Here is a 13,802-nt window from a genome sequence, read left to right as displayed (position 1 = left end):
AAGCTTACACAACTAGCAAAAGGGAGCATAGGTGTAGTTTCAGTAGGCATCCCTGACCATTGAGCTTGCAGGCTTATTTAAGCCAATTTCTTCTTCCCCTTTCATTTCCAGTTTAAACTTTCAATAGTAATTTTGAACGAATTTCCACCTCCCCTTATTGAATATCTACTCTGCAGGTGCTGTGGGGTATTTTCACATACAGGAGGAGAAGTAATCCCGGTAACACAGTAAACTTTGTTTTGGTCTCCCCCCACCCCAGCCTTTTTAATAGATTTATTTTTTAGAGCAGTCTTAGGGTTAGAAACAATTTGAGCAGGAAGTACAGAGAGCTCTCCCCACTGCATTATTAACATTTTGCCTTAGCATTGTATGCTTGAACCAATATTGATACATTATTATTAAAGTAAATTTACATTAGAGCTCACTTTTTGTATTGTACAGTTCTTAGGGTTTCGACAAATGCATGATGTGGTACATACACTGTATCAGTGGATATCCACTGATGCAGTATCTTACAGAGCAGTTTCACTGCCCTAAAAATCCCCTGTGCTCTGCCTATTCATCCCGTCCTTCCTACCCCAAACTCCTAGCAACCACTGGTCTTTTTATGGTCTCCATAACTTTGCCTTTTCCAAAATGTCATACAGTTGGAATCCGGGTATTCTCTTTTTTGCAACTGCAGAAACTAAGAAGAGCTGTGCTCAGAGGTAAAAAGTTGCAGATATACTGAGCTGGAATTCATTTCTGACCTGCTGGCTTCAAACCTTGTGTGTGTTTTTATTCAATGTCAAATTTCCTCTCAGATGTCCAAAATTCCTCGTCATTGATTTTTTGTTTTCCTCTCCTGAAATTTGTTTAAATGACTATCGTTGTTATTTCTCCTTCCTGATCCAGTGAAGACAAAGTCGTGGAAGTAGCAGAGGAGGAAGAAGTGGCTGATGTTGAGGAAGAGGAAGCCGAGGATGAAGAGGATGGTGATGAGGTAGAGGAAGAAGCGGAGGAGCCCTATGAAGAGGCCACGGAGAGGACCACCAGCGTCGCCACCACCACGACCACCACCACGGAGTCTGTGGAAGAGGTGGTCCGAGGTAATCCACTGTTCACTTGAATTTTCTTTCTTGGGGAAAAGGAAAGCATCACACCAGAGTTTGAAATTTCTATCCACCCTACCACCTTTTCGTCCCCCAACCAAAAATAAAAATTCATAAGAACAAGTTGTCTTATGCTTGTTGAACTCTTTTTGGTTGAACAAGCAGTCTAACAGTTCATTTCAAATAACATGAAATGCTGATTTTACAGTCTGTTCTGTGCCTTATGTATGCTTCTTGGTACACTGTTCTGTAAAACTCCACCTAACTGTGGACCACGTCATTTGACAAAGGCTGAGTTAGGCAACCTCCTTGGTATTCTCCTGACAGTGGGTGTTTATTACACCCACTTTCACATCTAGACTATGAGGTCCTTGATGTCAAAGACTGGACTTTACTTAATATGATGCAGAGTGCCTGCCTTATAGAAACTTTTCAATAAATCTTGGTTGAGTGAGTAGTTGCAATTAGACTTCGTTAAAGCAAAAGAAGGCTATTTGGTGAGTATCACATTATCTTTTGCTGTGAAATTTAACTTGGATGCCTTGTGTTGCCTTTACAGTATTTTATTGGGGGAAGTGACAGTGAGAGGTAGATGTAGTGTTACTATCTTAGACTTTCTTTTTCTGTTTCATTAATGCTCCTATTGGAAATGTTGTAAACAGAATGAACTAAAAGACTTCCTTTTTGTCTCCATGAAATAAAAGCAAGGATTCAGTTTACATTAAACAACCAAAGCTAGTGAACTGTTGAGTTGCCTTTCTTAAAGCGTATGCATTTGTTTTGCAAATAGTAAAAGATGGTTCTAGGATTAGATTGAATGAATGTGGACAGAGTTATTGTTTTAATGTATTTCAAATACTTTTAAAGTCTATCCACAAACGCTACAACATTGTAGGTCTTTTTCTCACTTTTATTAAAGTAAAATGATTTCTGCTCTGTTGTTAAATTGGAGTTTAAAATGGGCTACTTTTTTGCCTCAAGTAGACTCCTGGTGATCATTGTAGTATCTTCTTCCCTTCACTGCATTTTTTATAACTTTATTGAGGTATAATTTACATATAAAATTCTTTCACTTTAAGTGTATAGGTGTATAATTCAATGGCATTAATAAATTTACCAAATTGTGAAACCATCCCCATAATCCAATCTTAGAACATTTTCATCATCCCAGTACGAGCCCTCACACCCATTCACAGTTAATTCTTGTTCTCACTGCCAGCCCCCAGCAACCATTAATCTACTTTATGTCTCTACAGATTTGCCTTTTCTAGGCATTTCATATAAGTGAGGTCATACGTAGCCATTTGTGTCTGGATTCTTTCACTTGACATAGTAGTTTCGAAGTTCTGCATTTCTTTTACTTGTAGCTTTTTTTTTTTTAAATAAATTTATTTATTTATTTTTGGCTGCGTTGGGTCTTTGCTGCTGTGCGCGGGCTTTCTTTAGTTGCAGTGAGTGGGGGCCACTCTTCGTTGCATTGTGCGGCCTTCACTAGTTGTGGCACGTGGGCCCAGCAGTTGTGGCTCACGCGCTCTAGAGCACAGGCTCAGCAGTTGTGGCTGCTGCTTAGCTGCTTTGTGGCACGTGGGATCTTCCCGGACCAGGGCTTGAACCCATGTCCCCCGCCTTGGCAGGTGGATTCCCAGCCACTGTGCCACCAGGGAAGCCCTAACTTGCAGCTTTTAAAACTGAGATTATTCTGAGTTGAACACTCAGGGTTAGCTTAAAATCCACCGAAGGTATCACATATTCTTTTAAAATATACATATAGTACCAGATAGATTGTTTAACTTTATCATTCCCTACGTAATGACAACTTCTTATTCAATTTAGCATGTAGAGTAGATACACATTTAAGTGAATGCACATTTTGTTGGAGGCACTGTTTTTCAGGGTGTTTTTCGTGTACCTCTTAGGACCATTTGTGGCAGATCTGGCTACATGAACTTGTTAGCTTCTATTTTCCTAGCAGGGAAGGACATATTTTACAGGGCTGCTTCTTCTTGAAACCGAAAAGTTGTGTGACTACAAATTACAGCACTAGTATTCTGCTGTGGGACTCAAGTTCTTGTGCTCTCCATCAAGATAGCTGTTTGCATAATAATCGTTGTCCAATTATTCAACATTCATTTTTGGAGTACCTCTTTGGAATGAGCCATTTTGCTGGGCTCAGTGGATCAATCATGTGGTGAGAATACACAGGATAGCTGACCCTTATGGATGTTAAAGTCTAGTAGGAAACATAAGTCAAAGAAATACAAAGTGTGCTGTGAAAACACTACGAGCCCAGAGCCTACTTCAAAGAATAGGAGATTGATCAGGGAAGGGTCTATGAAAAAGATGGCATTTGAAGGGGAACTGGAAGGGCTGGTGGCAGAGCTACTACTGATGGATTTTCTTGTAGCCTACTTTAGAGTCAGTAGGAATAACAAAACCAATATGGTGCCTTGGGAAGGTACGTGGCATGCTTGGGAGACAAGATTAGTCCAGTTTAAACTAGAGCAGGTAAAACTTCCATAAGAGGGTTACAGGAAATTAGGTTGGGCCTACAATATGGAGACCTTTAATGACAGGCTGGCAAGTATGGGTATTAACTGAGGGTGATCAGTTCAGGACCTGCTATGTGGTAAGGATTTTTTTAGTAGAAACAATGAAGAGATTTTGTTTTTATGTTACCACTATTGAGGGGATGGGTGAACAGGGAGTGACATAATTTATTCAGTATGTGAGAGAATGCCACATAAACTTAGGCCTGTATTCCAAACCAAGACAGAACTCTCTTGAGATAATATGGTCTTGTTACATTCTGAATAAGTCCAGTTCTTTTTGCTTCAGTTTTTCTCTACATGTAGCATTATTAGGTATTAAGATAGAACATAGAGGGACATATATGTTTTGGTATTTTTATAGAAAGACAAAGGCAATTAAAAGAGAATTTAGAAAAAAATCTCCAGGCTAAAGATTAAAAAAATAAAAGAAACTAGCCTTAAAAGATAAGTTAATAATGCTGATGTCAAGAAGAGCATTAAAAGTGACCTACGAAAGCAAATACCTGATCATTTAGAGGTACCAACGGTTATTGCTAGAGATAGAAGAGCCTTTAATGGGAATCCATGCATCCATCTAAGACTCCTGAAATGGACAAAAGCTATGATTGAAGCAAGTCTTTCTGGGAAAGGAGACCTAAGAGGAGAAACATGTTGTGGTATATTGCATCCATGTCAGAGAGTTTTCTGTGTTCCCAGCTAATTCTGATAAAGGAGTAGAAGAAGTTTTTTTTTTGTTTTTTGGGGGGTTTTTTGCGTTACGCGGGCCTCTCACTGTTGTGGCCTCTCCCGTTGCGGAGCACAGGCTCCGGACGCGCAGACTCAGTGGCGATGGCTCACGGGCCTAGCCGCTCCGCGGCATGTGGGATCTTCCCGGACCGGGGCACGAACCCGCGTCCCCTGCATCGGCAGGCGGACTCTCAACCACTGCGCCACCAGGGAAACCCAGAAGAAGTTTTTGATGGTAGCATTAAAGCGACCAGTCATCTAGAGCCTTTTCCCTCCACACCATGGGTGTAGGAGGTGAGTTACAGCTCTTGCCTGATGAAGAACAATGTCAATGCCAATAGGTGATTGCTAACTTTGTAAAACTCTAATTATGAGTAGCCTGCTCCTGTGCTGAGAATAAAAGTTGGAAATGACTTGCAAAGCAGAGAGATTGAAAAGAGGCTTACCCTCTAGTGTCCAGTGTTAATGTTTCAGTGCCCGAGAGAAAATGTGATTTACAACCATACTTAATAATGAACATTCTTCATTACCAACATACTGCCACTGATACGAGTCTTCCATGTACTTCATAAAAAAAGTCAATAGTTTCGTAACCCATTAAAATTTGAAAGAAATAGGCAGAGGGAAGAAAAATACAGGACATTTCAGCATGCCATATTGTGTTAGAATCATTGATACCAAAGTAGAAGATGTCAGTTCTGACTATGTTACTGATTCCAGAGGAGAAAGATTTGATCTGTTGTTTTGACCTAGTGGAATAAGCCAATACCAATTTGAGTACAATAAGAGTATATTTAGACACTTGCTCCTAATTTTCTGTGTTTTGAGAAGGGATTGCACTTCCTAAACCTAAGACATCAAGGTAATCTGTGACTCAGTTGTGAATTTTAAACTCCGATTAAACATGAGTGTTGTAATAAATGACATAGTCTGTGAGTTAAGCTAGCCAGTTTTGTGCATCCAGAGTAACACTGTTTTTTTCCGTATGTTCATTGATTCAGCAAATACATATTCATTACATCTGTGCTGATGGCTCAGCGCTTTGCTGCTGTGGAAGGTGTGGTGAGGAATTGGCTGTTACTGTATTGTGGCAGATCAGCCTGGAATTTCTTGTGTTTTCACCACTCCCCTTGCCCTTTAGAGCAGTGATTCTGTCTGTTAATCCTTGATTAATTTGTGCTGACTGGTAGAAATTTTACTTGCCCATTTAAAGCCAAGGCAATGGGCTTCCCTGGTGGTGCAATGGTTGGGAGTCCACCTGCCGATGCAGGGGACATGGGTTCGTGCCCTGGTCCGGGGAAGATCCCACATGCCGCGGAGCGGCTAGGCCCGTGAGCCATCGCCACTGAGCCTGCGCGTGCTCCGCAACGGGAGGGGCCACAACAGTGAGAGGCCCGTGTACCAAAATAAATAAATAAATAAAACCAAGGTAACTAAAGCTGAGAGAAATTTTTAAAAAATTGTCCATGGTCACAAAGCTGGTAATTGGTGAAGCCACGATTTGAACCCAGATGGACCAGAGTATTTCTACCACCCTAATGCCAATTTTTTGTTTTTCCTTTTATATTTAAATACATATTAGTTCAGTTTCACCTGTGTTCCCTTGTAAATGTGTATTCCTTTGCTATAGCATATATTTAGCTTACTATTATTTCACTCTGAGCATTTCCTACGTTTTAGAATTCTTATTTAAATAATACTGATATTATTATTATTTCAAGCTATGGCTGTGGCCCATGTATCGGCAAACTGTGGCCATGGGCTGAAAATGGGCTGTCACCTATTTTCTAATCAAAAGGTTTTATTGGACACAACCAATCCCATTTGTTTACATATTATCTATGGCTGCTTTCATGCTACAGAGGTGAAGTTGAATAGTTGCAAAAGACACCATGTGGCCTGCAAAGCTGAAAATATTTACTTTTCAAGCCTTTATAGGAAACCTCTGATACTGATCATTAGAAACATACTAAGAAGTTTTTATATTTCAGATTTTACCATACCAAGTAAATTTCATTAAGGTAGTTTTCATATGGTTAGAGACAGACTAGTTAAGTGTTTAAAAAGAGAATTTTTAATAGTTTTTTGGCTTTGGGCCAGTTACATAACCTTGGTAAGTCTGTCTTTTCATGTGTTTTATAGATGCTGATATGATGTTGCATGTTTTTTATATGAATTACTTTAGATGATTCCTGTTAAGTATTTACCGTATAATGCCTGACACATTCTAAGTGTTCAGTTTGTTTTGCAAGGGCAGGCTGCTCAGGGTCGAATCCTGGCTTTACAACCTACTAACTTAGTATATTTGTATCAGTGAACTAACCTTTATGCCTCATTGCTTCCCACTTGAAAACGGGATTTAATAATACCTACCTAATTTTAACCATTTTGTGAGCAATATATGAAGTAATCCACAGGAAACACTTGGCACTGTTCCTGGTGGACAGTAAGTGCTCAATTAACCTAAGCTACTATAGTTGCCCTGGTTATACACATCATTTTGATCCTCCAGAGAACTAATATTTACTACTAATTAGGAATGCCAAAGGTAAGCCAACAGACTGTTTTTTGTAATTATAAAAAGCATAAATGTGATGTATCCATTTCTATTGGTATCATAGAGCTTATATTTATGGACATATGTTAAGGAAAAAAAACAGCTTAAACTTGGTTTCTTGATTGAAATATCTTTTGTGAATATATTGTATATTTAAGTATCTGCAGTTAAATTTTATATCTGGCTGAAAATAGAACCAAGATAGTATTAAATGCCACTGCATTTCAAGATGGAGTTTCATTTCTTGAGGGTATTTTAAACCTCTTGGAAGTTCATCTGTTAAATGGACAGAGACACCGATAGAGGTCGCAATTTAAGCATACCATATGATGATGAAGTTGAAAAGTTTGATCTAAATGTTGCTTGCCTTGGGCGGGGTGACTGACCTCACAGAATTAAACTATTGTTCTTCTCCCTCTGGTTACCATTAATCTCTAAGAAGCATCATGTGATTTGCTGCTGTACATTCCACCCACGTGGACCAGGCACTCCTAGGTACTGGGCATTGCACCGGTTCCTGAGGGCACAGGGATATGAAGAGGGTGGTTCACTCAGGTTGCTTCCAGACATAGCTGTACACTCAGTCTTGGGGAGAAATCAGTCTCTCTGACCTGGTTGGGGAAGAACTTTGGCACACAGGGAAAGGAAAGTACTCACCCAGGGACAGAAGTTTCCACTAAGCATTGCCAAGAAGTTGTCGTTTGAATGATTTTTAAAGGAGAATAGGGATTTGCCAGTTAATGGAGCATCAAATAGAACGAATCCAAGAAGTATCATAAATAAATCAGAACAGCTTGCATTGATCTCAAGGGTAGAGCAAACAGAGCTTAGCCTAATTCTCACGTCTCCGGTGTGACCCATCTGTAATGAATGTGCCTCTTGCAAGGTATCCTATAATTCACAAATACGATCCTTGCTTATCATTCATATTTAGCTTTTCACAAAGTTTGGAGAAAACTGTGAGCTTGACTTGCTGCAGACATGAAAGTGTACTCACATACTTTTGTTGGGCGCCTCATAGAAGCGCCCTGGCCCAAAATGAAAATTAAGCTCCATTTTGGGTTTGTGAACAGGGCAAAGGAATAATAGCTGCTCCCTGTGGAGGAAGTCTTTACCTCTCTGTGTTATGACCACAGGCGAGTAAGATCCACTCCTGTTCCTGGACCAGAATGTAGCATCCTTTCTAATGACTTTGAGAGAACTAGTATTAACACTGGGTACAGATGTGACAGGTGGCAGCCTTATTATTTTGTGCCCCATGGCACCACAGCCATGATTTTGAGGTGTTTGATATATGCTTTGTTAGAGGCAGAGTGAAGCGTGGCATTAACAAGCTTCTTTCCATGTCATTTAATGGTCCCAATTTAGAAAGCCCACTCAAATCGTTTGCTTAAAATGTAGGAGTGAGAAACAGAGCCATAGAAAAAACTGTGTGTGGTGTGTAACAAATTTCTATTTTTAGTAACAAATTCATTGAAATATAGGTTGCATACCATGGAGTAGAGAAGTCAATGGTTTAGTATAGTCACAAAGATCTGCATTGCCACCTAGAAAGTTATATTTTTGAACTTAATTTTGTGTGAAATTTTACATGGCTTGTAGTGCTTAGTTAGTTTTACCTTCTACACTTTTATTTGTGTCAAGCTTCTTCAATTCAATGTTAGAAAAGGAAATAATCAGCTAAAGGTATTTTAATACAATTATGTCTAAATTTCTTAAAAATAAAAATAAAATTTCTAGCCCAATTCAATTAAAGTCCAGAAACCAGGTTTTTAAAAATTCTAGTCTTTTTTATGCTTTTCCCAAAATCAGTTGCTGTTCAAAAAAATATGCAAATGTTGACAATTGTATGTATTTCCACAGCACAGAGTTTGCAATTAAGAAAAACATCAGGGGCTTCCCTGGTGGCGCAGTGGTTGAGAGTTCGCCTGCCGATGCAGGGGACACGGGTTTGTGCCCCAGTCCGGGAAGATCCCACATGCCGCAGAGTGGCTGGACCAGTGAGCCATGGCCACTGAGCGCCTGCGGGTCCGGAGCCTGTGCTCCGCAACGTGAGAGGCCTGCATACCACAAAAAAAAATAAAAGAAAAGAAAAACATCAAGCCTAGTAAAAGAAATCCAGCAAATGGGAGAACAGTTCATCTAAACATGCATGTCATTTTCAGCTAATTTTTAGCTAATCCATATGTCCGATTGAGTAGGGACTCTGATTCCTTGGGCAGGTAACAGTGTATGTTTTAATGGAAATATTTAGTTGCCTTGTAGAAAAATGCTTTCTGGAGTTTTTAAGCAAGGTGGATTTCAACCTAAACACCTTTTTCTCCCAGCTTTGGATCATTTTGCCCCCCTAAAAACTTATCACCTCTTCCAACATCTGACCTTTTGGGTTCTGTTAGTGGAAGAGTAAGAAGTCAGGAGGAAGCAAGACTGAATGAATCTCATACAAAAATGATGTTCAGTGGTATATCTATACAATGGAATATTAGTCAGCCACAAAAAAGAATGAAATAATGCCATTTGCAGCAACATGGATGGACCTAGAGATTGTCATAGTAAGTGAAGTAAACCAGACAAAGACAAATATCATATGATATCACCTATATGTGGAATCTAAAAAAAAAAAGATAGAAATGAACTTATATACAAAACAGAAACAGACTCACAGACATAGAAAACAAACTTACTGCTACCAAAGGCAAAAGGAGGGGTGGGGATAAATTAGGAGTTTGAGATTAACATATACACACTACATACATAAAATGGATAACCAATAAAGACATACTGTATAGCACAGGGAACTCTACTCAATATTTTACAATAACTATAAGGGAAAAGAATCTGAAAAAAGTAGATATATATATATGTACGTATAACTGAGTCACTTTGCTGTACACCTGAGACTAACACAGCATTGTGAATCAACTACACTTGAATAAAATCACATTTTTTAAAACGATGTTCAGGAAAACCCCTTGGCCTTCAAGACAGCAGTGCAAATTTTCAAAACTAGAAGACTCTTGAAACAGTAAAAGGAGTTTAGAATAGTTCACTTTGTTAAAAGTGCACTATATTGAGTTAATAGTGGTAAGACAGTTCCAGTGTTAACTGTGAGGGTGGGGTTGTCTCTGTCCCTTAAATTTACTTATGTTCTTGTTGGGTATAATTTCAGAGAACAGAATATGGACAGGAGTTTCATGCTGCTTGCATGTGACTTTAAGTTCCTGATGTTTCGTGATAGAAGAAACGAACAACCTTGTTGGCTAATTCTTATGACTCTATCTCTTCTGGAGTTTCATAGCATTTGTTACCCAGGATTTCTGACTTGCTGGTGACTGCTGCACAGTAGCTTTGGTCAAGTGATTGGGCGAAATTACTAAAACGCAGCATGAATCCTGGTGTTTACTTGGACTATGGCAGGGTTCCTTGACCTCAGCATTATTGGTGTTTTAAGCCGGACAATTCTTTGTTGTGGAAACAGTCCTGTCCATTGTAGGATGTTTTGCAGGATCCCTGGCTCTACCCACTAGATGTCTGTAGCACCCCCCAGGTGTGATGACCAAAAACGTCTTTAGTCATTGATGCATGTCCCTTGGGAGGGGATGGGGGCAGGATCTCTCTGGTTGCAAACCACTGGGCTATGACATTGAGGTCGACAGTGATATCTGGCTTTAAATACACAAGCAGAGAAATACCCCTACAATACTGTGTCTCATGTTACTGTCAGTCGTAACACCTCATTCCATGCTTTGCACATTGTAGGTAGCAGTGAACATTTTTTTTATTTGAGAAGAAAAAGTAAAGTAAAACATATGCTAAAAAAGTTGATAAGTACTCATTTAGTAAGATAAAAACAGATATTTGATGTGTCATGTACAATCTCATAGTTTATATTTACAGACAAATCAACATACAATTATTATTTTTAAAATATTACGTATGCATATTTGCCATGTAGGCAAATGAGAGGTAGAGGAAAACTGCCTTCCGGGTTTCGTTTTTTATTCTTCCACAAGAAATTCACTCTCACCTGGTCCCCTGTCATAAAATAGCAAATGGTGGTTACCATCCGTAGAGCAAACAGGGTTACTGCTGTTTTCAGCTGGAAGCCACCCATTCTTTCCTGCTGGGTACCATGACAGGGATGAGTTTAACATGGTGAGACGGACATGCTTGGTGAACCCCAGAAAAGGACCATCTTTCCAATCCTTGACTCTCATATCTAGAAACATCGTTTTCTTGCAGTAACAGAAATGCCATGTAATTCTTTCTTACAGAGAAGTGGTGCAAAGGAAGCAAATTCCAAGCTCAGTGATCTATCCTCGATCTTATGTCAGCTTTCTTAATTATTTTTCCCCAATAAAAATAAAAATTTGATATTTCTAATGTTCTGACAAGTTACAAGAACAATATCACTTAAATTTGTGTTTCTGAGAAGTCTGAGTTTTCATAGACTTAAATATGAGTAAGAAAAATATTGTGTTGGTGTTAAATTTAAGGCAGAAGTATCAAAGCTGCTTTGATTTTGCATGAGACAGCACTTCAGAGTAAAAGAAATATTTATAGGTAATCTCTTAAAATTAAGATTTTGGTATATGTATACATTTGAATCTCTCAGCTCTATTAAAATATGTTATACCCCTCATTTCCCAAATATGTGTACCTTCTTTTAATAAGCTAAAACCTATGCAACTTTTTTTTACTAATCCTTTCCCGCTGGTCTTTTTTAGAAAGTGATTGAATCTTATATATATATAGATACTTTTGACATTTTAACTGCCTGTAAAAGATGGGATTGATCATGGTGTTTCTCAAACATTAATGCCCATACAAGGGACCTGAAGTGCTTCCTAAACACAGATTCTAAGACAGTAGGTCTGGGGTAGGTCCTGAGTCCCAGGTGATGCCGGTCCTACTGGTCCACTGGCTGGCTACACTTTGAGGAATGGTCTCTAGTATCATTACATGCCCCCATACTGTGCAGATTTAGATTGAGACAGAGTAAGAAACTGAAAAGGAAAATTATCCTTATCTATGGTGGTGAAACCATCATTATCTGTGGTGTCATTGCTCTTACTGTAGTATCAAACGTCACCAAGTATGAAAGAATCCTGATAGGTCTACTTACTGAGTAATGTTGTAAAAATTCAACTCTCATGACTGAGCAAATTAGAAAACCCTTACAATTTCCCAAACTATATAATTGTTCCTAGTTTCACCTGTGCCCCTATTTCCTCTCATAGATATGGTGTAGCTGACTCCTGCTAGCCTGTAAAAGCTGATTATTCAAGTACTGAGGAATTTTGTGAGCCACTACCATTGGTAGCTTGAAATACCAATTGTATGTATTTCCACAGCACAGAGTGTACCATGGACGTCAACAAACAGTATAAATTAGAGAGTTTTATTTTTGTGGTTTTCCAGACACAGTCAGATTTCCCAGCATACCTCACCTCTCAATCAAGAAGAAAAACCTCTTCCTCTTATTTCCAGCAAAGGATGTGATATCTTGTCTTATCAGAGTTTAGAGCTTCTTGTAATATTGTGTTGTGCTTCAGACTAACCACACAGCTTGATGACAAATAAGTTTATTCCCATAACAAACAGGAAACAAAGGTATTAGGAAAAATAGCAGTGCCCTTTTGTGAATGCTGGTGACCAGCATCACCAACACGAGAGTATGGTTAGTCTAAACACTTTACAAGTACTTTTTCAGGTGGCCTTTTTATAAGTAATCTTTCATCATTGAGAGAAGTGAGAATCGGGCCAGGTGTAACTCGAATGACACATGTACTGGATAGCCTTAGAGAATCAACACAATTCAGTAAAAAGGCAAGCCAGCTGCAGATATCTTCTAGAGACTTCCGTGACAAATTAGCACCCGTCATTTCATTCTGAGTCAGTGATTTCATTACCATGCACAGCTGTTCCCATCATTTGTTTATATATTTCAACCCATATTTGGGGCTTAAGTGAGATTTGTCATAAGACTTTAGTTCAAATTTGCTTGCCTAATTTTACATGCCTCTATTTAGTAAAATAGGATTAGTAGGTAATAAATATCTGATCACAATTGTTCAATTAGGGGAATTTTCTATTGGACATGTTCTTTTATTACTGTTTGCTATTATTTGCAAGCACATTATAAATACTCTTACCCATTAAAAGTACATGCATCTATTTTTGCAAAAAATACATTCTTAAAAAATAACTGGTTTTCTAGCATGTTGGAATGATTTAATCAGGCTGAAAAGTGAAGTTATAAAACAGCATTGAGATCAGCCATTTTCATTATTAACAGATTGAATGATTAGGCAGGTAAATCAACATTTATTTGAAATATTAAAGATAAGCATATTTAGTAGGTTTCTGTACTCTGTCATTGTTTCATTTTATTTTATTGTTAGTATTAAACAAGTGACTTGTCACAAGACCAAATTTTATTTGTCTTCATACATTTGCCATTTCTACTCTAGTTTAAAACTGCCAGCTAAGTCATTTTTATTTTAAATGAACCTTAATTGTGTACATAGTCTTGTATCATAGGAGGAATCATGCTACTTTCTTTGTTTTTTTAAACAATATCAGAATATATAATTCCTAGGTTTCTATAAGTAACTCTCTAGTTTGATTGGTTTGATTATTCAAGTGGTTACTTTCTCAAAATTTGTAAATTTAAACTTTATGCATTCCATATAATATACGGTTTTATTTCACATACATTCCTATAGTCTTAGAATAATTGAAATTTAGTTATTTAAATGAAATAATAATAAAAAGCTTTACAGTATGAGATTATTCTTTAGTTAGTGCTTTATTTAAAGCTAATTACTTGCTACTCTGTTAGCTCTGCTTTTTAAGAAGGCATTATAATAACTGTAC

General features: G+C 38.2%; 1 protein-coding gene across 2 annotated transcripts in view; it reads left to right on the top strand.

Moving 5' to 3' along the window:
• APP (amyloid beta precursor protein) overlaps positions 1-13,802 on the top strand; it is a 275,180-nt gene that overhangs the window by 151,102 nt on the left and 110,276 nt on the right. For both annotated transcript variants that reach the window (XM_082654428.1, XM_082654427.1), the window contains exon 6: positions 895-1,088. In XM_082654428.1, the coding sequence (XP_082510554.1) occupies positions 895-1,088 (194 nt within the window). The remainder of the gene's footprint in view (positions 1-894; positions 1,089-13,802) is intronic.

Source organism: Grampus griseus, assembly GCF_964374135.1.
Source record: "Grampus griseus genome assembly, chromosome: 5".
Lineage (NCBI taxonomy): Eukaryota > Metazoa > Chordata > Mammalia > Artiodactyla > Delphinidae > Grampus > Grampus griseus.
The sequence above is the reverse complement of the archived record's forward strand: the minus strand, read 5'-3'. Positions and strand labels throughout refer to the sequence as shown.